The 23,416-nt window shown below is 44.6% G+C and overlaps 1 protein-coding gene across 2 annotated transcripts in view; it reads right to left on the reverse strand.

Moving 5' to 3' along the window:
* Positions 1–1,707: 1,707 nt before the first annotated feature.
* Positions 1,708–23,416, reverse strand: part of TMTC4 (transmembrane O-mannosyltransferase targeting cadherins 4) — a 62,851-nt gene continuing 41,142 nt past the window's right edge. For both annotated transcript variants that reach the window (XM_054719920.1, XM_054719921.1), the window contains 7 exons: positions 18,770–18,849; positions 17,790–17,897; positions 17,542–17,683; positions 10,571–10,685; positions 9,196–9,308; positions 4,084–4,153; positions 1,708–2,938 (listed from right to left, as the gene is read on the reverse strand). In XM_054719920.1, the coding sequence (XP_054575895.1) occupies positions 2,790–2,938; positions 4,084–4,153; positions 9,196–9,308; positions 10,571–10,685; positions 17,542–17,683; positions 17,790–17,897; positions 18,770–18,849 (777 nt within the window). In that variant the 3' untranslated portion in view covers positions 1,708–2,789. The remainder of the gene's footprint in view (positions 2,939–4,083; positions 4,154–9,195; positions 9,309–10,570; positions 10,686–17,541; positions 17,684–17,789; positions 17,898–18,769; positions 18,850–23,416) is intronic.

The following is a 23,416-nucleotide window of genomic DNA, read 5'->3' on the forward strand; positions in this document are numbered from 1 at the left end:
TGGGTGCATCAATGTCAAGAGCCTGGCTGTGGTAATGTACTCCAGTCATGCAAGATGTTACCATTGGGGGAAACTGGGTGCAGGGTATATGAGATCTCTTTATTATTTCTTACAACTGCATGTGAATCTATAATTATCTCCAAATAAAAAATGACAGAAGAGGAGAAACAGTCTCAGATTGCTGATGTTAATCTAAAATCTAGTAGGATGGAGGTTAAGATGGACTAGGGCTTTGAAAAGCTGTACTCTGTTTAAGAGAGGCCACCGAGGGAGGAGGCACACTAATCAAAGAGACAGACACTTGTGTGGACATTCCGGGGTGGAGCTCACCCGAGGGGGAGAAAAAGAGGAATGAGGACTGTGGAATTACTGCCGCAGTTCAGTACTGTCTACTTGGTCAGGCAGGGGAATGAATAATGGGTCTCAAGATGCAAAATCCATTAAGAAATAAATGTAAGACTGCATTAAAACAGGGAAGAGTTGTAGCAGTAACACCTGTTAAACAAACTAAGAACCACCCCAGATCACCATCTGGGTTTCATGATGCTCACTATCAGGGAGGCGAAAGATGACGATTAGGAATCTCAGATTTTCCCAACTGGCAACTCCCCCCATGTCTGTTTTTTAAAACATAATTTTTATTAATTTCAGAGAGGAAGGGAGAGAGAGATAGAAACATCAACGATGAGAATCATTGATCGGTTGCTTCCTGCACGCCCCCACTGGAGATCGCACCCACAACCCGGGCACGTGCCCCGACGGGGAATCGAATCTTGACCTCCTGGTTCATAGGTCAAAGCTCAACCTCTGAGCCATGCCGGCCCAGGCCCCCGTGTTTGTTTTGATATTCCCTTACCCCACCTTGATGATGATAAGCAACAAAAACATTACAATTTAAGAAGATGCCAAATAAGGGGGGGACTGGGATACAGTTTTCCACTTCAGTTTCCTTAGGAAGGAAACCAAGGAATGAAGAGGGTGCTGCTTTAAAGTTAAAAAAGAAGGAAGGGAAAAAGAGAGGCAGCATGATGCACTTCCACAATCTGCAGAGTTAAAGACTTCCTGAAATATCGATCAGACTCATGACTGTTTTCTCTGGAAAGAAGACGGACAGCTGCAGTGCAGTCCCGGGAGACAGTGGGGAAAGCGAAGGGGGTTTGTTCGGTGGGCTGGAGTCCCAGATTTGCACGTCTTCATTTGACACTCAAGTTTTAGTATCAGAGGGGAAAAAAAGAATCCTAGAGGGGCTTTTACAAGAAATATTTTTTTTCTTTACTCTCAAAAGAGAAGTACTATTTTAAAGAAATTTGCTTAAAGAAAAAATCAACAAGCATATAGTGTATCTGTTATCTGCCACGTTAAGCACTATAACCTAACCAAGAATAAGACAGCTCCTGCCCCTAACGGATCTATAAATTGTTACTGCTATTTTGGGGACCATTTCAGAACTGTTTGAAACACAGCACTTTCTTTTCTGATGTATGTCAATCACCGGCACTTTGATTTCTGATGTAATGGAACCATCTTAAGTTACAATTACTGATATACAAAACTACATGGACCTGCACCCCCAGAAAGAGTGTAGAGAATCAAATTCATCTCAATGTGGGATCTATTCACTCAGTCCTCTGAACCTGGGTAAAAAAAAAAAATGTGATTCTGTTAAATGGTCCCTAAAGCCAAATAGAAGCCACATACTAGACAGGATTTGTGCAATAATTTTACTGCATAAGAAATCAGAGATTGCATAAATCATTAGGTCAACAACATACATAGAAGAATGAAATAAAACAAACATGATTATTCTGAGCAAATAAAATAGAAAAATAATCCAATTCTTAAAAATACCACAAACTCCCCAAATGTGGCTTCCTTTGAGAGAAAATACACATCTTGCGTTTTCTGAATATAGTGATGACTGGGATTCCCTTAAGCCAGATGGTAAACTGCTTTACAGCTAAAAACATTAAAAAAGCAACTTACATAGATGTGTAGCCCTCTTAATACTGGATATAACAAATAAAGACACCAGGCTGCCTGCTTTTGCCTATAGCATAGCTTGGATTTTCTATTAATAGTAACAATTCATGTAGAATGCTACACAATTTCCTGTGTTATGAAACTACAGGAGTTGGAGAATCCAAAAAATACTGCAGGAGTGAACTTCTTCCTATGAAGGAAAAAGTATATAAATGTACTAGATGTTAACATTTCCATTCTTCACTCAATTATTTGCCCTGTTCAAAACATAAAAGTACACATAAATATATTTCCTTACACATGAAGTTCATACTATATTATTTTAAAAAAAGATTTAGAAACCCAAAAATCTTAATTTACCCTTTGTTGTCATTAAATAAAATGCCTAATATACAGACACATTTGATACTTATATAAATAGTAGGAATCAGCTTGTCATTTCCTGTTCACAGCCGATGTTTAATAAGTGCTAGTCTACACAACACATCCCAAAGGCAGGGTTTATTCTAATGTAAGTTGCTCGAGACAATATTTTTCTCTTTTTCTTTTTAATTAAAAAAAGACTTCATTCTGGAAATTTTGGGATTTATATTTGAATGGTCTGAAAAAATACAATTTCAATGCAAAAACCACATCACGTATTCAAGAGTATACTGCTGGTGCTGTCATCTTTTTGCATGTCTTTGTTTTCATAGGAAAAAAGAAAACAGAATAAGAACACATAAGATTTTTAAATGTTTAAATGTAACCACATAATATTAGTGATAGGCCTCATGCATACAAACACACGCCAAATGGAAGAAAAAGGATCAGACATCTTTCTTTTGCATTTGTTCCAGCTTTCGTCGTAGGAGACCGTAATTCTCTTTAGTTCCTGGTGCCGTGGGGTCAAGCTGCAGAGAGATTTCATAGTGTTTTTTGGCCAAGTCTAGATGCCCCCAACGATGATAGAGCACAGCTGAAATAGCAAGAGATGCGTTTCATTGGGCACGCTCTGAATACCTAGCAGTGTTCCCAACCACTTCTACAAAGAAATATTGAAGAGCCTCTGAAACTGTTTTCAAAAATCAGTGTTTAAAATAATATTGCTTGTACCACAAACTTTATTTATTGTAATCACACTCCCCCGTGATTGTCCGTTGAAACACCCCCAGTCAGTCCTGGGGGTCTTCGTATCACTAGGCATGAGCCGTCTCCCTAGAGCAACATTATTATATAAAAAGTAAAAGGAAGGGTGCATTAAGTTTCTTAGTCCTGCCACGAAATTTCCAGGAAGCCAGGCTGAATAGCTAGGGCGGGGCTCCCTCATTGCTCAGAGCCCTATTTACTTTACATAAAGATTCCCCCCAAATAATAGCTTGTTTTTTGCCAGTTGAAAATAAGGGCACTCACATCAAGGTCTGACCCTAGAGTGATAGTTAATGTAAACCTAATTATTAGAATGGCAAGCGTCTGAAGATTATAATGATTTTGCAGGTAAAATCAATTTGCTAGATGGGCAGAAGAGCAACTATGCATAGGTCATGACTACAGAGTCTGTAGGGAACGGATTTGGTGAAAAAAATAGTCACATGATTGAGCATTCTAAACATCAACCTACTGTGCTCTAAAAAACCTTAGTTATTGAGATGTATAACGGAAGAAAGGAATTCTAGGGAACAAATCTTTGCATATGCATTTCTAGCTGAGGCATAGGAGAACATAAGAAAGTGGAGGACAGGCTAGAATGGAAGGTCCACTATGCAAGACGGGAAAAGGCTGTAAGTCAGAGAGCAAAATTCCTCAGCACATCTGTTTAACATTCCTAAAATCCTTTGCATAAAGAAAGAAAATCCGAGTTTTATCATCAGAGTGAATGATTTTGGGGGCTGTTCTGGTCACATAACTAAGATCTGTAAATATGACTACTATTTACCTCCCATTTTAGTGTAATGATTTCTTTAAAACAAAACAAACAAAACAAAACAAAACACACATTTTGAAAGGATGATACAGGCTAGGTTTGAAAAAACTACTCTTCTAATATCAGTTTTACAGAAATACACCCATTTCATCAAAACTACATAGACTTCCCATATGATTCAAATTGAAAAGTTTCCTTACCCAAATTGCCATGGTAACTTGCGGTATTTGGATGAGCTTTAATTGCTTTGAGGAATAACGCTTCAGATTCCTAAAAAAAATGAAATACATAAAAAGGTAATGCACACAATACAAAACCAGTGCATAGTGTTGTTATTGCATATGGTTTTCGAACCCTTAATGTCCTGTTTTGGGACCACCTCATCCTTCTTCCAGGGACACTGGGAAGCCCAGCACAGCCACACCCTGGTGAGAAGAGGCTTGGAAGGACAGTCGGGTAAGCGTGTGACAGGGCAAAGGTGACAGGGTCATGGTTAGTGGAGTGGGAGCAATGGAAAGCGACGGTGGCTGAAGAGAGAACATGAGTATGCTAATGAGCTCTGCCACCTGCCTTAACGAAGTGGCAGGAATTCTGGGACTTCAGGCAAGTAGCTCAGCTCGGGGTGCAGTGGAGGGCAAGTGAAGGCCAAAAGACTGAAAAGGGCTGGACTGCTGAAGACACCTATGAAAGTGTCATTTTCTTTTCTTTTTTTGAAAGTGTCGTTTTCAGTCAGCATCAAGGAACTCATTTCCAGGGTACTCAAGGTAGGAGTTGGGGCTCTTTTAATCTCCCCCAACAGCCCACAACCCAGAAGCAGCCCCGTCAGCTGGAAAGAATGAGCAGAGAGAATGAGGGAGATCTCGGCAGCCGCCTGTCACCTCGGCCGTCGCAGTGTTGTATATGACCGTGACCAAATGCCCCTGATGTGCGTGAACCGATCTTTCTATAGATGTGCATTCCCCTCGTGTAGAACTCACTTCCAACGGGGTCCTAAGCAGCACGGCCGAGTGTTTGCTTCCCTGATCATTCCTGGCCATGGCTGGCTGGCTGGCTGGTCCCTTTCTACCCACATGTGGAGAAATAAAGATGCCTGGTGGTTCCCACTGACACCTGCCGGGGACAGCCATTCCCGCCACCTGCTCCTGTTCCCAAAGCGCCCAGCGCGCTCTCGTCAGGGCCTTAAACAAAGCTGAGGTGTGGGGACAGGCCTGCTCCTTCTATCTGTGCCCTGGGCGGGTTTTCCCAGGTGGGCTTCCCACTGCAGGTCCTAGCACTTTATGAAGTGTAAGCAGTCTAGTTCCCTTGCTCCATGAAGGCCCGTGGCACTCCTGAGGAACAGGCTGGGAAGCTGGGCAGACATCTCTGAAACCACCACCTTCTCGACGGAAGTGGCAGAAGAACGTGTGCATTTTAGAAATGTCGTCCAAGGGGGACGGATAAAGACTCAAAATAACAGCACACGGGATGTCAGCAAGCATCACTCTCAGAGCTCAGCTCAGACACAGCGCCCACATTCCAAGTTTTAGAAGCTGCAACTCCTTCAAGGAAGCCTAAGATTTTCCTGCTCTCTCAGGAACACCGGGGGGAAAAATAAAATGAATTGTATAGATTTGTAGCAGTTTCTAAGTAGCAGTGCTGTTTCTGATGATTTTCAAATATTCCCATTTAAAACCTAAAATTTGAGAAATAGGAAAGCCAGGGAATCTGAGTCTAGTTTAAAATGCTCCACGACATGCCAAATGTGCTAGCGAGAGAAAGCTGACAGAGATAAAAATCAAGTCAGGAGTTGGAGGATGCTAGATTCATTGCCCGATTAAACTAATCTCTCAAATGCCCATCAGTGTGGACACCATTCAAGATGGCGTGGAGCCGAAGTCAGGTCTGGGAATGTTCAGGGTGCTGCGCACAGGGAGGGTCTCAGGGCTTACGCCCCATTAGGGGCTGCTGCTCTTGGCGAGGCAGGGCCTGAACCCCGAGGGATGAGGAGGAGGCTGGGTGGGAAGGAATGGGAAAATAGGAAAACGAGCGAGGTGATGGGGGAGGAAAAAATGAGCCTGGAAGATAGGAAAATGATAGCACGTTGACAAAAGAGGTGCCGGGGGGAAGAGCAGGTTTGGGGGGCACGGTGAGTGTGGGCCAGACACCCTCCCTCTCAGACAGCACTGGGGCAACCTTAAAAGGAGGCTTCATTGGCCCCTGGGACTGTATGCGGGCCCTGGGCCGGAGGCCTGTTTCGATTACAAACGCCTGTGGGCATTCAAGGCCCAGGAAATGCTCATCTTTTAGATTAATGCCCTGTTCCGGAGAGCAATGAACTGCTTATAAAACCGATCTTCTGTGGAAGTGTGTGGATGCTTAGAGACCCAGGTAACATGCTGATTTGTGCCAAGGAATAAGTAAATAAACTCACATGTTAAATCAGGGATATTTTTTCATCCACAGAAAGGGAGAAGAATATTATTTTCTGAAGTGCATTAGACAAGATGGACTTAACAAAGGTTTGGGGCAACATGTGAGACAGAGAAAGGCCTTACGAAGGAACAAGCGAGGGTCTTTACATCTGGGTGGAGCGGACGGGGCAGTCAGAGGTCAGTTCAGCCACAGCGGCTGGCAGGGCAGCACCCTTAAACCACGGCCAGAGTTTCACAAGGGACATCCCGGAGCCTGCTCCAACCAGGGCCTAATGTAGGCAGTGCAGAGTTAAGATGAAACCACAAGTCACATAGGAAGTGAGCAGTTCCCTGTAATCTGCCTTCCTTTCTTCCCGTTCATCCCACACAGAAGTCTCTGTCTGGTGGTGATTTGGGGGCCGCAGCCTCAACATCTGCTACTCTCCCTTTGAAGCTAAAAGAAGGCAAACCTCAGGATCAGAGCCCTGGCCAGCAATAGTACCTACCTGAGACTTAGAAAAATTATTTTATTTTCAGTTACCTTATATTTATAGCAATACTATGTTTCCACTTTAATACATTTATCTGTGTTAAAAATTTAAATAGATAATTAAGTAAAAGATATTAAAAAAAAAAGTAATATGTAGATGTGACCAAAGAAATTCATGAAGATGTGGCATAAATGTCTGGAATTGGGGAAACTGCTCTGTAAACATAATCTGTGGAACAGGCAATATAGAAAGAGGAATTACATCGAGAGACAATATTTTAAGCACTAAAACATTATTCTTACATTTTTGCTGTACATTAGCCATAAATTGGAAATTAAATGGCAATAAGTAATATCAAATCTAATTGGCTTTAATGATCCTTAGAATTTCATTTAATTAAAATTATTGTATATACTAGTCTGTGTGTGTGTGTGTGTGTGTATATATATATATATATATATACCATTCAATAGTTATAAATTACCTTCTTGTGCATTTTTCCCTATCACCATTTCTGTTGTACAGATGAGTAAACTAAGGACTGGTTAAGTGACTGCTGTTAGATAAAAGGGGCTGCTCGCATAAACAGATGTCCCGTACTCACAGGGGTATAATAACGAGAACACTCACTCTGCACATCGAAGTCTCAACAGAGATTCTGGAAGCTTAAATGTTTCAGAGCCAAATGTGAGACGCATTCAGCCATTTCACAATTACTACTGGGGCGCTTAATAAACGCCCATTAGCACACTGGGCAGCAATGGAGGTGGAAGAATAGGACTGAGGACTCTGACCTCAAAAAGGCTCCAGGCTCACTAAAGAGATTCATCAAAAGTTCATGAGAATCTGAAACAGCAAGAGCTTAGGTGGAAAGGGAGTTGCACGAGCAGCAGACATCTGTCCTGGTGGGGACCATGCCGAGCTGGAGGCCAGGCTCCGTGTACCCCGCGAGCCCCACCTCGGCCTCCTCTCCAGAGCTCCCACCCGGGGCTCTGCAGGAACAGGTGGCAATGGCTGACCAATAGCAACAGGTGTCATTTCTGTGGGAGAAAACCCTACACAGGGGTTTAAAATTCCAAATCTTGAATTTAAAAAATGTAGGAAGCCAGGGCGTGGTGGCTGACGCACGGCTCATAGTGTGCCACCCCATCCCTCCTTGGGGCAGCTCCTGAAGAGTTCATAGCAAGCCTCTTCGTTCAGATCTCATCTTCGGTTTCCTCACCTCAGCTGAATCTTGAAGACTCGCTGTGGGTGGTCCCTGGACACCCCCCCAAGATGCCCCAGGCTGACACAGATGGCTGGAAAGGTCATTAGAAGGGGAACACACACACACCACACCTCCTTTCTGCACCCCCACCCCTACACAAATAGATCCGTAAAAAATAAAACTTAACCCTTTCAAAAAGTCATCTCTGGAGTAAAATCTAGAAATGCTAAAATGGGTATTGAAGCTATTAAACAACCTGACATTCAAAAATGAGATAAATGCAAGTAATATGTTACTGTTGTTATGGGAAATTATACTGGCAATGATACCTAATGAGCAGGACAGGAGAGGTAAATAACAGGACAAGTATGAATTAATCACCACCTTGATGCCTAGTGCGATTAAAATCAGATGTGGCCCACAACTTTAAAAGAAAAAAACCTCCCTCATGAACGGACTAAAGCAGTGCTTCTGAAAGTGTTTTCTGTCACATCCGTGTTAGATACCGAGGATGCCGGTTAACAATGCAAATCCCCTGACCTTACGCAGCCGACCACGTATTGGGGAGGACGGTGGACATCTGCATTCTAGCACCCTCCCTTGGTGATTCTGGTAGAATTAAAGCTCGAGATCACCAGTATTAGCAACACGGAGTCCTCTTCAACACACCTTTTCGGATTCACAGTCTCCTCCTGGCCAACCCAGGTAGATAGAGCCCGGATAAATTAGTACCTTGGGTTGTTCATTGGTCAGGAATTTCTAGGGCCTTGCAGATTACCTATAACTTAGCTCTCGATGAGGAAACACTTGGAAGCAGCAGGAACCAGTCCTGCATTCTCCATGGGCTGCTATTTCCTGCAGTGTGGAAGACGTCACCCACATCTAAACCCAGAGCTCCAGCCCCACTGCAAGGGGCCGGCTCACAGCGTCTCGCCAGGGCGAGGCCGGGGCATCTGCGAAGATGCACCTCTTGTTGGGCTTCTCCTCCCCGCCCACATTTGAGCAATGGTAGTGAATTCCGATGACAAAGAACACAGAGTTTGACCCTGCAAATCCTTTTTTGGGGCAACTTCTCCAGGAAGCACAACTGACCAAGCCACACTGGTGTACTGCTACCCCTGTTTTGGTCTAATTCCGAATTTAACTGGGCCCAAGTAACGTTTATGGTTTCTGTCAGAGGCTGGCATGAATTGCAAGAAATCACGGCCTGCAGTTTACACACACCTTGTATTTCTGGGACTTCCCCAGTACGTTTGCCAACGAGAACATCAGAGAGTGATCATTAGGTATTAATTCCAGCGCCTCTCTTCCAACTGCTTCAGCTTGGGCTAAATTGCCTGCGAGTAAAAAAGGAAAAAACACGTACTAGTATTTTGGTCTCTCTCTAACAGGGTTTATGTACATTAGACACAATGATTATGAATAAACTACTTAAGAAAATCAATGTAAATGTGTAACACACACACACACACACACACACACACACACACACACACGATCCTATCGGTTGCAAAGCCAATGCAGCCCAGTGCCATTCTGACGTAATACAGAAACGGCTTTTGATTAAATTTCGCATGAAACCTAATTTTAATTTTCTCCCAGATACCCATTATACCCAAATCAGAGAAAACAAGCCTGCGGAATCAGAACATCGCAGGAACACTTTAATAACGGGATATGTGTCATACTGAAGGACATGTTCTATGCCTTCATTAGAAACAAGTGAGTGTCTCTTATCCACACTGATTAGATGGCCTACTCACTGGCTTCAGAGTCTGCCAAATGAAAACTACCATTTCTTATGAGATGCTTGAATTTTTAAAACTAGAGGAGCAGAGTGTCTCCTAGTGCAGTGGTCGGCAAACTGCGGCTCACGAGCCATGCGGATCGCGAGCTGCGGTTTGCCGCTCTGTTGACTAATGAGTTTGCCGACCACTGACCTAGACTCTCGATTCCAATAATTACAGGCTGTTGTTGTTCCTTGTGATTAAGCCCCTATCCCAGTGGTCGGCAAACTCATCAGCCAACAGAGCGGCAAACCGCGGCTCGTGAGCCGCATGTGGCTCGAAAGCCGCAGTTTGCCGACCACTGTCCTAGTGGATCAAGTCTGCCAAGGGCTAAGGAACTAGATCGTCAAGGCCGTTATTAGCATTATATATAAAGTAAGAATCTCTGAGTGTAGGTTTGAGGGCATCTGCTTTGAGAACGGCCCATGAGCTTTAGAGCATGGACCTAGCACCGCCCGTTGCACAAGCCCAGCGCATTGCCGCTCACTTTGGTTACCTCCAGCGTCCTAGCCAGAGAACGGGCTTCAGAGAAATGAGAGGTTAGCACACATTTTCCTTCATGACTCCACACCAATTTTAAGCCAAGTACCATTTCCCCAGACATGTATATTCTAATATATCAAAGGAAGCTCCATGTTCTAGAAGAATAGACATTTTGTAGTGCAAAATATTAAATCCCACCATAATTTTTAAAGACAACAACTCTAGCACACACTAGGAAAACCCTCCCCAATAAACTACATTTCCTAATTACTCAGTGGTACTGCCCCGGGAAACGACTCCCCGGATGTATGTAATTCACCTTTCTGTACCTGTGTTATCAAGGAGTATGATCATGTTGTTCCAAGCCAGGCTGTGCTCTGGCTTCAGCACAGTGGCATTTCTCCATGCATTCAACGCATCCACGTGACGATTTAGATCTGCATACTGAAAATAAAGCATGGACCGGAAAAATCAACTTTCCAACATTTTTATTCGTCTCTCTAAGACATAACTGAAACCAAACCCCAAATCAAATAAAATCTAACCTGGATTGATTGAGTTTCTAATTTTCCATATCAATTTACTTAATACTCAAAACAATCCCAATGAAGTAGATATCTATCCCCATTTTACATATGAAGCAACTGAGGCACAGAGTAATTAAGTAACATCTCCAAAGTTATACGTCTAGAAATAGTAGGGCCGGGTTAGAACCTGGTGGTCTACCTCCCAAGCCTACAACATCTTACCTGGAACCCATAACTTAGTGGCTCCAGGTGTCAAATCCTATTTCAGGCTAGTGATGAGAGAGAAGTTAAAAACCTAATCATTAGTCCTTTTCTAGGAAGACTTCACATAATCCATCTTTGGTAAGTTTTTAGTTAAGGGTAAACAAAATATTTAATGTGATTACAAGCTAAATGTGTCAACTTCACCGTGTGCCTCTTCCTGCCTACATCTAAGCTTCATAAAAAACGATGAGTAGACCAGACTTGTAATCTCCCTGGAAAAGTCGTAAGCGGTGCTGTAGAACCCCTGGGCATTTGGAGCCTGCTAGCCTCCTTTAGAAAGGAGAGGATTATCTATTGCTTTCTTTAAAAAAAAAATATATTTTATTAACTTTTTACAGAGAGGAAGGGAGAGGGATAGAGAGCCAGAAACATCGATGAGAGAGAAACATCGATCAGCCGCCTCCTGCACGCCCCCCACTGGGGATGTGCCCGCAACCAAGGCACATGCCCTTGACCAGAATCGAACCTGGGACCCTTCAGTCCGAAGGCCGATGCTCTATCCACTGAGCCAAACTGGTTAGGGCTATTGCTTTCTTTTGACAGGCAGTGTTGTCTAACATTGGTAACAGAAGACAAAATGGCTGGCTCTCAATTGGCACAGTTACCAAAAGTGCGCCAAGGGAGAAAGGGATGGATTTTTTAGCAGGTGACCCTCTTGCCCTCTTTAACTCAGTTCAAATGCACATCTCATCTGAATGAACTTGGTTCCTTTAAGTCTGCAAAGAGTACAAATGATAACAATTTATCAGAGTTTAAGGCTGTTTTCTTACTGTCAGGTCTGTCTTTTCCTTAGAAAACAGAAACATTTTGCCTTGCCCTGTGACCCACACCGCAAATAGGTGGCATATTATGCAAAAGAGATATAATAAACTATGAAAACATTTACAAATACCCATTTGCTTAAGAGGTTGTCAGAATTTCCCACGAGGCTTGGAAACTCAAGTTTCTGAATCTTATCCCTTAAATAAGGAAATGATATGAAAAGTTCAAAACCTTAAAATAATTTATACTACTAATTATTCCAACATTTAATTGTCTCTCTATATTTGATGTTCCCATTGATTTCTTGGTCAGTTCTCTCCAGCAAATGACATGCATTTTAGTAGACAAAATCTGTGGTGACATTCTTTCTAACACACCCAGGAAAACCAGCGTAACTTCATTTAAGCAACAATACAATTCCTCACATATTTTGCTATTTATTACTATTACTAGAGGCCCAGTGCACGAAATTCGTGCACGGGGTGTGGGGGTGTGTCCCTCAGCCCAGCCTGCACCCTCTCAAACTGGGACCCCTCGAGGGATGTCTGACTGCCCGTTTAGGCCCGATCCCGATCCCGGGCCTAAACGGGCAGTCGGACATCCCTTTCACTATCCAGGACTGCTGGCTCCCAACTGCTTGCCTTCCTGCCTTCCTGATTGCCCCTAACTTCTGCCTGCCAGCCTGATCACCCACTAACCACTCCCCTGCCAGCCTGATTGATGCCTAACTGCTCCCCTGCAGGCCTGGTCCCCCTCAACTGCTCTTCCCTGCAGGCCTGGGTCCCCCCCAGCTGCCATTCCCTGCAGGCCTGGTCGCCCCCAACTTCCCTCCTCTGCAGGCCTGGTCACCCCTAACTGCCCTCCCCTGCAGGCTTGATCGCTCCCAACTGCCCTCCCTTGCAGACCTGGTCCCTCCCAACTGCCCTCCCCTGCTGGCCATCTTGTGGTAGCCATCTTGTGTCCACATGGGGTCAGTCATCTTTGACCACATGGGGGCAGCCATCTTGTGTGTTGGAGTGATGGTCAATTTGCCTATTATTCTTTTATTAGATAGGAGGATTAGATAGGATAAAGGCCTGGTGCACGGGTGGGGGCCAGCTGCTTTGCCCTGAAGGGTGTCCCAGATCAGGGTGGGGGTTCCCTTGGGGCATGGGGTGGCCTGGGCGAGCGGCCTGTGGTGGTTTGCAGGCCGGCCATGCCCTCCGGCGACCCAAGCGGAGGCCCTGGTATCTGGGATTTATTTATCTTCTATAATTGAAACTTTGTAGCCTTGAGCAGAGCCAAGCCTCCTGCTCGCTCCGTGGCCACAGCCATTTTTGTTGGGATTAATTTATCTTCTATAATTGAAACTTTGTAGCTTTAAGCGGAGGCCAAGGCAGGCCAGGGCAGGTGGAAAGCTTGGCTTCCTCCATTGCCAGGGAAACCCAAGCCTCCTGCTCTCTCTGTGGCCACAGCCATCTTGGTTGGGTTCATTTGCATACTCGCTCCTGATTGGCTGGTGGGCATGGCTTGTGGGTGTAGCAGAGGTATGGTCAATTTGCATATTACTCTTTTATTAGATAGGATTATTATTACTATTTATTAAAGAATAACAACAGACTGAAATTTACTTTTATTTCGTGTTGACCTTCATCCTTCTTATAGCTTCTATACCAAGTGAACAAGCGCTTTAAGGAAAGCAGAGACAAATGGTAATTTAGCAAGAACTATGCATCCAGAAAGTGGATATGTAATGCACATGTTATATATTTATTAGATCTATGCCTGTCCTTCTATACTCTCCATACTACATTTCCCAGGGTCCTTTGCTCCTTGGCTCCTTGTTAAGATTCTGCCAATAGGAGTCAGAGGTGACTATCAGCTGGTAGGAAGAGGGGAGCAGTGCTTTCCCTCTACTCTCTCTCCTTTCTATTTCTTGGCAGCATCTCTGAAGTGCCTATGTCCCTTCCTCCATAGTGCCACGGCAGGAAGCAGTGGTTCTGCCTTAATGACCTCAGCTCTTGAGGCTGTGGTAGCTCCGGAGATGGTGGCCCCTTCTCTGAGCTCTTACCTTCTGGTGGCACCACTTCCTCCCGTTTGTGTCCCTTGACTCTCTGAGTTAATATCACCTTTCCATTTTTGTTCTTCTGGCCTTTTAACAATTGCTTAACTTGCAATGGTTTCTATTTTCCTGAATGGATCCTGCCTGATGCAATTAGTCCCTGCATAATGGACATGTCTCTAGTAAATATCCCCAGTCACTATTGTTATAGTTCTCTATTATCAGTAATATGTCCCAAATAATCCAGCTCTTGCCAATTCCTGTTTCACAGGAGAACAGCATTATATTCTTTTCTTATCTGGATCCAGAAATCAAAATACATTTCTGTCCCCTGTTACTAAACAGTGACTAAAGAGGATTTTAAAAACATTTAAATTGATTGGGGTGACATTGGTCAACATGAACATATAGGTTTCAGGTGTGGGTCTCTATGTTACAAGATCTGTATATTGCACCATGAGCCCACCACCCAAAGTCAAATATCTCCTCTCACCAGCCCCTTCCCTCTGGCAATCACCACACTGCTGTTTGTGTTCATGAGTTTCACTTTTATATCCCACATATGAGTGAAATGACTCAGTTCTTAGCTTTTTCTGACTGACTTATGTCACTTAGCGTAATGTTCTCAAGGTCCATCCATGTGGTTGCAAAGGGTGCTATTTCATCCTTTCTTATGGCTGAGTGGTATTCCATTGTATATATTTACCACATCTTCTTTATCCAGTCCTCTATCACAGGACACTTTGGTTGTTTCCATTTCTTGGTCACCATGAATAATGTTGCAATGAACACAGGGTTATATATATCTTTGTGAATACATGATTTTGAGTGTTTTGGGTATATACCCAGCAAAGGAATTACTGGGTCGTATGGTAGCTCTATTCTTAATTTTTTGAGGAATCGCCAGACTGCTTGCACCAATCTACATTCCCACCAGCAGTGAATGAAGGTTCCTTTTTTTCCCACAACCTCTCCAACACTGTTATCGCTTGTCTTGTTGATAATGGCCGCTCTAACAGGTGTGAGGTGGTATCTCATTGTAGTTTTGATTTGCATTTCCCTAATTACCAGTGAGGTTGAACATCTTTTCATATATCGTGTGTCTTCTGGGAAAAGGTGTATTTCCAGGTCCTCTTCCCACTTTTTGATCGGCTTGTTTGTTCGCTTGGTGTTGAGTTTTATGAGTTCTTTATGGAGATTAAACCTTTGCTGGAGCTACTGCTTGCAAATATCATCTCCCGTCTGGTTGGCTGTCTTTCTGTTTTATTGTTTCTTTTGCTGTGCAGAAGCTTTTTAGTTTGATATAGTCCCATTCCTTTATTTTTGCCTTTACTTTAAGGAGGTTTTTTTTAAAAAGAAACTTTTAAGTTATTTTGTTCATTTTATTTGTCAATATATAAATGCGTTGGTTGAGCTGTTAAAAGATTAAGCTCTTAATGCTTTTAAGCTGTCAAGCAGGCAAAGGCTGGATAATTAAACAACAATGGAGAGCAAAATCTTTAAATAAGCAAGAACAGTTGGCAGAAGGAAAGAGGAAGATCACCTCATGGCAGCATAATTAGTAAACAATATACTCAGAGAGCAATAAAGGTCTCAGTCTATTTAAATTATTTTATTACTACTGATTTTCGGAGAGGGAGGAAGGGAGAGCAAGAGGGAAACATCAATATGAGAGAGATACATTGATGGGTTGCCTCTTGCACATGCGTTGACTGGGGATCTAACCCACAACTTAGGTATGTGCCCTCAACTGGAGTCAAACCTGCAACCTTCTGGTGTATGGGATGACGCTCCAACCAACTGAACCACACCAGCCAGGACAAGTATCAGCCTATTTAATAGTACACATGATCTTCTACACGGAAGTGGGAATGAATTCCAAGCACTGGAGCACATGATAAAAACCTATGTTTTATATTCCAACTTCCTTTCTTGGGATGTAATTCTTACAGAAGGCACATTTAGCTTAAATCCTGTATTTTCCAAACCCCAAGGAATTGCAGTGACAGGCAGCTACTAGGGGTAAGGAATAAGACTATTTCAGTATTAGGGCTTTAAAGCATAACCTAGAAGGCTGTAGGTTTAGATCATTTGCATGCAATGAAATGAAAAAAGAGCCCCCCCTTTCCCCAAAAATAACAATGAAAAAGGAATTCATATGGAATCAAGTATGATATGTCATGCAAGTACTAGTTTAAAAGACACAGTAAATAGAGACAGTAACCCCTGCAGTAACCACCAACGCAAGGATTCAGATAACACCCGATTTGTGCCAGTCCCTCAGCTAGCCCTTATTCTCACTTAATTAACTTTGCAAGGGTCCACCTGCTTTGTGTGTGATTGAATTTTTTGGTCTCTACTTACATGATTATGCTGAAGTTTTACTGTCTTGCAGCCCCTCTCCCCAGAGAGAACAACAGACATATGAAAAGATGCTCAACATCACTACTCATCAGAGAAATGCAAATTAAAACCACAGTGAGATATCACCTCACACCTGTCAAGAACGGCTATCATCAATAAATCAACAAACAACCAGTATTGGCGAGGATGTGGAGAAAAGGGGACCCTCATGTACTGTTGGTGCAGCCCCCGTGGAAAGCAGTATGGAGTTTCCTCAAAAATTTAAAAACGCAACTGCCTCAAGACCCAGCAATTCCACTTCTGGGAATATATCCCAAGAAACCAGAAACACTAATTAGAAAGAATATATGAAAATAGGGGTTCACTGCAACATTATTTACAATAGCCAAGATTTGGAAGCAGTTCAAGTGCCCCTGTAGATGAATGGATAAAAATGCTGTGGCACATTTACACAATGGTACACTACTCAGCCATAAAAAAAAAAAAAGGGGGGGGGGGGAATCTTACCTTTTGTTACAGCATGGATGGACTTGGAGAGCATTATGCTAAGTGAAATAAGCCAGTCTGAGAAAGACAAGTATCATATGATTTCACGTATATGTGAAATCTAATGAATAAAATAAACAACCAAAATAGAAACAGATTCATAGATACTGAGACAGACTGATAGCTGTCAGAGGGGAAGGGGGTTAGGGGGCTTGGTGGAAAAGGTGAAGGGATTAAGTAAAGAAAAAAAAATCCCACAGACACAGGCAACAATATGGCGATTACCAGAGGGTGAGGGGGCTGTGGAATAGGTAGAAGAGGGTAAAGAGGGAATAAATGGGATGGAAGGATACTTGATTTGGGGTGGTGAACACACAATATAATATATAGATGATGTATCATAGAACTGTACACCTGAAACTTATATAATTTTATTAATCAATATCACCCCAATAAATTCAATAAAAATAAAAAATCAAAGAAATCACATTATAGGTTTGTGTTTTTTTAAAATCTCAGTATTTATTTGTGATTTCAAAACAGAGAAACTAATGTTTATCAGGAAGTTACCTTATCCCTAGGAGTGCAAGGCACAAGGGACTTTAAAAATTCTAATTTATTCTTCGGTTTGACCTATTGCCTCTGTGCTCTCTTAAGCTTGGCTAATTCAAGTTGGACTGCTCTCTAATTAAAGCTTTAGAAGTTAAATATAAGGAAATCAAATAGCTGCCATCAAATGAGATAAACCTAAGTGAAAGAACTTTGTGGAGAATGCTAGTAGGGGGTATTAGTATCCTCATTTTATTACAAATAAAGAAAAAAACAAACTTTTCTTCTGCAGTCACAGGCCACTTACCAAACGCCCGAGGTTGTAGTAACAGTCGGGGTACTTTCTTCTGTGTCTGATTGCTGTCCGGTAGCTGTGCTCGGCAGCTTCGAACCGTTTCAGGCTGTTCTGCACGATGCCCAAGTTCATCCACGCCGCAGCAAAGTCTGGCCTGGAAGAGCAGTTTGAAAAGGAAAACAAGGAAAAGAAAGGCTCAGGCCCCAAAAGGCAGGAGCTCATTTCTTTGCCACTAGCAGACTTCTAAAAACAATGCTTACTGTATTTGTACAGCCAAAGACAGCAGCTCCTCCGCTTCCTGTAGCTCATTCCTTTCTTTTAAAATATTTCCAAGATTATTCATGGCATGAACATACTTGGGATTTAATCTGAAAGTGAAGAGAGAAACCAAGCCATCTGTTAATGTTCAGTGGTCTTCACTAAGCTCTCAGGAATTGGCAAGGGTATCTTAAAGTTGGGGTCGTGAAGGGGACAGGTTTTTGTTTTCTTTTAATATATTTGTATTGATTTTAGAGAGAAAGGGAGAGGAAGGGAGAGATAGAAACATCAATGATGAGAGAGAATCACTGATTGGCTGCCTCCTGTACGGCCCTCACTGGGGATCAAGCCCACAACCCAGGCATGTGCCCTTGACTGGAATTGAACCTAGGACCCATCAGTCCACAGGCCGATGCTCTATCCACTGAGCCAAACTGGCTAGGGTAAGGGGACAGGTTTTTAACTTTAGAAAGTTAAAACAATCTATAATAATAAAAGCATGATATGCTAATTAGACCGGACAGTCGAACGACCTTCCGGAAGCCGCTGCGGCAGGGGCTGAGGCAGAGGTGGTTAGGTGCGATCAGGCAAGCAGGCAGAGTGCTTAGGGGCAATCAGGCAGAGTGGTTAGGCGCGATCAGGCAGGCAGGCAAGTGGTTAGGGGCGATGAGGCAGGCAGGTGAGTGGTTAGGGGTGATCAGGAAGGCAGGCAGAGGGGTTAAGGGCAATCAGGCAGGTAGGCAGAGTGGTTAAGGGTTATCAGGCAGGCAGGTGAGTGGTTAGGGGCAATCAGGCAGGCAGGCAGGTGAACAGTTAGGAGCCAGCGGTCCCAGATTGTGAAACGGCAGTCGGACATCCCCCGAGGGGTCCTGGATTACGAGAGGGTGCAGGCCGGGCTGAGGGATCACCTCCTCCCGTGCAGAAATTTCATGCACCGGGCCTCTAGTACATATATATAAATGAGACAGAATGCCTGCAGTACCTCACAGCTTCCCTATAATATCTGATGGCAGCTGTTTGATTGCCTTTATCAGCCAGGTTTTTGCCAACATTGTAGTGAACCTGAAAATAGAGATAAAAACTTGGTCATTAGCTGATAGACTTCTTTCTTCAGAGTAGGGATAACTATCATATCTTCTAAATGAAAACAAAAGGTAATGGTATTTAAAACAAAACCACCCCCCACGCCCCCTGCACCAGAACTTTAGCTAAAACCCTACAGACTTGGCCAGGGGCTTGCCCCACCATGTAAGAAAAGAGTAGAAGAAAGGGAGATAACAAGCAGATGATACCAGTACATAAAGATGTTTAACTAAAGAACTCACTGGAGAAAACTGAAAAATTAGGAAGCTGGGCTGGTTTTACTGCTAAACAAACCCTCGACTCCCACTCTTCTCTCAAATACCCATCCCCCATTAGTACGACCACCATTCTACTTTCTTTTTTATGAATTTGACTTCTCTTGGTACCTCATATAAGTGGTATCACATAGGATTTGTCTTCTTGTGACTGGCTTATTTCACTGAGCATTATGTCCTCAAGGTCCACCCATGTTGTAGCATCTGTCAGAATGCCCTTCCTTTTTAAGGCTGAATAATATTCCATTGTATATATACACCACATTGTATATACACTGAGTGGTCAGATTATCATGATCTCTGAACGCATAATAACCTGCCCACTCAGTTTGTGTGTGTGTGTGTGTGTGTGTGTGAGTATACATATATATACACACACACACACTAATAAAAGAGAAACATGCAAATTAATGGTCACGCTGCTACAGCCACAAGCCACGCCCACCAGTCAATCAGGAGCGAGTATGCAAATTAACCCAACCAAGATGGTGGCCAGCCACGGAGCTGGAGCAAGCAGGAGGCTTGGGTTGCCCAGGCGATGGAGGAAGCCAAGCTTCCCACCTGCCCTGGCCGGCCCTGGCCTCCGCTCAAGGTTACAAAGTTTCAATTATAGAAGATAAATAAATCCTAGATACTTGCTTCCAGCTGGCCCTGGCCTTTGCTCAAGGAGGCGCTGAAAAATAAAAAAAGAAAAAAAAGAAAAAAAGGAGGGGCTGGGACCTTGGGTCACCGGGGGGTGATCAGGCCAGGATGGGGTGGCAGGGGCCATTGGGGGTCAGACCAGTTGGGGGTGAGCAGGCCATCATTGGGGGTCAGTTGGAGGTGATCAGGACAGCGGGGGGGGGCAGTTTGGAGTGAGCAGGCCAACAGGGGGAGGGGGAGCAGGCCAGTGGGGAGGAAAGGTGGGGGCGAGCAGGCCAGCAGGGGGGACAGTTGGGGGTGAGCAGGCTGGCACAGTGGGCAGTTGGGGGTGATCAGGCTGGCGGGGGGGGGGCATTTGGGGGCGAGCAGGCCAGCAGCGGGGGACAGTTGGGGGCGAGCAGGCCGGCAGGCAGAGTAGTTAGGGGCAATCAGGCAGGCAGGCAGGCGAGCAGCTGGAGCCAGCAGTCTCAGATTGTGAGAGGGATGTCTGACTGCCGGTTTAGGTCCAATCCCTGTAAACCAGCAGTAGGACATCCTTCAAGGGGTCCCAGATTGGAGAGGGTGCAGGCTGGGCTGAGGAACACCCCCCGCCCATGCACGAATTTCGTGCACCAGGCCACTAGTATATATATATATTAGAGGCCTGGTGCATGAATTCGTGCATGGGTGGGGTCTGGCCAGCCCGGCCAGGGGGAGGGGACATGGGCAGTTGGCCGGCCTGCCTGCTGGTCGAACTCCTGGTTGAGGGGACAATTTGCATATTAGTTTTTTATTATATAGGATAAACACTGAGTGGCCAGATTATTATGTGTTCAGAGATCATATAATAATTATTCTTTGGTTTGACCTATTGCCTCTGTGCTCTCTTAAGCTTGGCTAATTCAAGTTGGACTGCTCTCTAATTAAAGCTTTAGAAGTTAAATATAAAGAAATCAAATATGGGGGGGCGTGGCCGGGCTGAGCCAGGCGCTCCCGGGGGTCCGGGGCGATCGCCACCCTGGGGGGGCGTGGCCGGGCCAAGCCAGCCGCTCCAGGGGGTCCCCGGGGCGATCGCCACCCTGGGGGGGCGTGGCCCGGCCCAGCCAGCCGCTCCCCGGGGAGATCGCCACCCTGGGGGGGGGGCGTGGCAGGACTCGCCCAGCCGCTCCAGGGGGTCCCGGGGAGAATGCCACCCTGGGGGGGGGGCCGTGGCAGGACTCGCCCAGCCGCTCCCGGGGGTCCCTGGGAACATTGCAGGCATGTGGTTGCTGAGACCCAGACCAGGCCTCTAGCCACAGATTCATAGCTTTGCGGAGACCTAGGGCAGGGATCTGCCTCATCTGCAGAGAGACAGAGGTTCTGCAGTGCCCCCAAGACGTGGGTGGGCCCAGCCAGGGATCAAGGGGCATGGAAGGACTCCTGGCAGAGGGACAAGGACCCTCACCCCTGAGGCGGGGGTTGAGGGGTGGTGCCACCTCAGTGGAGGGGTAATGCACTGCAGGGTACTGGACTGACTGACATGATTCAGAGAAGCTCCCAGTGCTAATGGGCCTCGCTCAGGCGGCCTTCACACTTCAGAGGCAGTGACTACTGCTCCTGCCTTGACCCAAAAGCAAGCTCGTGACACCCTGCCCCATAGCAGAGCATGCCTAGGCAGTGAGTGGGAAGCCTTCCACCTGCTTTGGAGAAGGGGGGGCAGTAAAGAATCGGGGGGAGAGGAAAGAATGTGGAGCATCCGCAATGAAGAGGTGCTTGAGAAAGAGGCTGGGAAGCCTGACTGGAAGGTTTGTTCTGTTTGCTGGGCCGCTGCCCCTTAGGAAGCGCAAAGAGCATGGCTCTGAGGGCTTCCTGTGTGCTGAGTCAAGTTCCACAGCCAACTGGAATTGGCCTCAGTTTCCTGGTCTGTAAAATGGATGAAGCGTGTCCCAGTGCCTTCACTGAGCTTTGATGGCCAATTGAGATACTATATAAAGAAAATGAGGGAAGAAGTGAGAAAGAAAAGGAAGGACAAAAAACACAAAAGAAAGATTGCAAGGAACCTGTAAACCCATTGTCACTTAAATAGGGAATATAGTCAGTAGTGTTGTAATGATGGTATGATGCCAGGCGGGTACTAGAAATATCGGGGAACACTTTGTAAAGTATATGATTGTCTAACCACTATTCTGTAACTAATATAAAATCTGAAACCAATACAAAATAATGTTGAATGTAAAGAAATGAAAATTAGAGTGAAATTTTTATAAATTTCAAAGTTTAAATAAAAGCTGTAAAGGAAGGAAGGGGAGAATAAAAAGTGTTTTTCATTTTGCCACTTCATTAAAAAGACAGTTGTCTTTATATGGTGCTTTTATACTTTTCTAAGTCATTATCTCATTTTAATTTCCAGGCAACTTAAAGACAAGATAAGTATTCCCTCCACTATTCAAAGAAAGGAAATCTTGGTGTCTGGTCCTAATGATTCAATAGTCAAGCCCTTATTGTAAAGCAGGGTTAGTAAAATTTTCTGTGCAAGGTCATATCTATACTAATAAAAGCCTTGGGGGTGATCAGGCCAGCAGGGGAGGGTATTTGGGGGCAATCAGGCCCACAGAGGAGCAGTTAGGGGGCAATCAGCCCAGCAAGGAAGCAGCTAGGGGGCAATCAGGCAGGTAGGTGAGCGGTTAGGAGCCAGCAGTCCCGGATTGTGAGAGGGATGTCCAACTGCAGGTTTAGGCCCGTTTCCTGTGGATGTATTCCTGTGGAATCGGGCCTAATCCTGCTGTTGGACATCCCCCGAGGGGTCCCATATTAGAGAGGGTGCAAGCTGGGCTGAGGGACACCCTCCCCTGTGCACGAATTTCGTGCACCGGGCCTCTAGTCTTTACATATTTCCCCAGAAGTGGAATTGCTGGATCATATGGTAATTCTATTTTTAATTTCTGAAGAACTAAAATGGTTGATTTTATGTTATGAGAACTTTACCTCAAATTTTCTTATAAAAGAGAATTTTTGATGATTTGGGTTGTAAAGTAGACTAGAAGAAACAGGACTCACGGCTGCAAACCTCCCGGAAATTCTCAGTCATCTCAATGTGAGGGCACCAGGGTGGCTAACCTGTGGCATTTTCTCAAGAGCCCACGGGCTCAGAACACATTACAAAGAAAGGAGTGGGAACCCGAACTCAGACCAGGGCAGCAGAAATGCGGAGTGATGAGGATGATTATCAAAAGTGCTTACGGATCACCTAAAGCTCCTTTTGGAGGCTTACAACATTAAGGGCCAACAGCAATCTCAGAAGAGATGATGCTATAGAAACTTATTCCATTAGGGGTACTAAGTATGATTAATAACAATAACAGAAACACCAGCAGGGGGCCGGTGCTGAAGGAGGCTGTGAGGCAGGGGCGGGGTTGGCACCGCACACGTATAGACACATAGAGTCTCTCCTCTTCACAGCATCCCGGACAGGCAGCTGCTGTCACCCTCCCTTCCGAGTTGAGGGACTGCTTCGAGGTTCTGGATTTGAATCCAGGATCCAAAGCCTGTGCTTCTTCTTACCATATCACACTCATTTATTAGGGTGCTCGGTAAAGATGAAGCCATTTCTAGACCCACTCATTCATACCATCTATTACTTTTCCTAAAGTAAAATGATGTTTATTTCCGTG

This window comes from Eptesicus fuscus, chromosome 8, assembly GCF_027574615.1.
Source record: "Eptesicus fuscus isolate TK198812 chromosome 8, DD_ASM_mEF_20220401, whole genome shotgun sequence".
Lineage (NCBI taxonomy): Eukaryota > Metazoa > Chordata > Mammalia > Chiroptera > Vespertilionidae > Eptesicus > Eptesicus fuscus.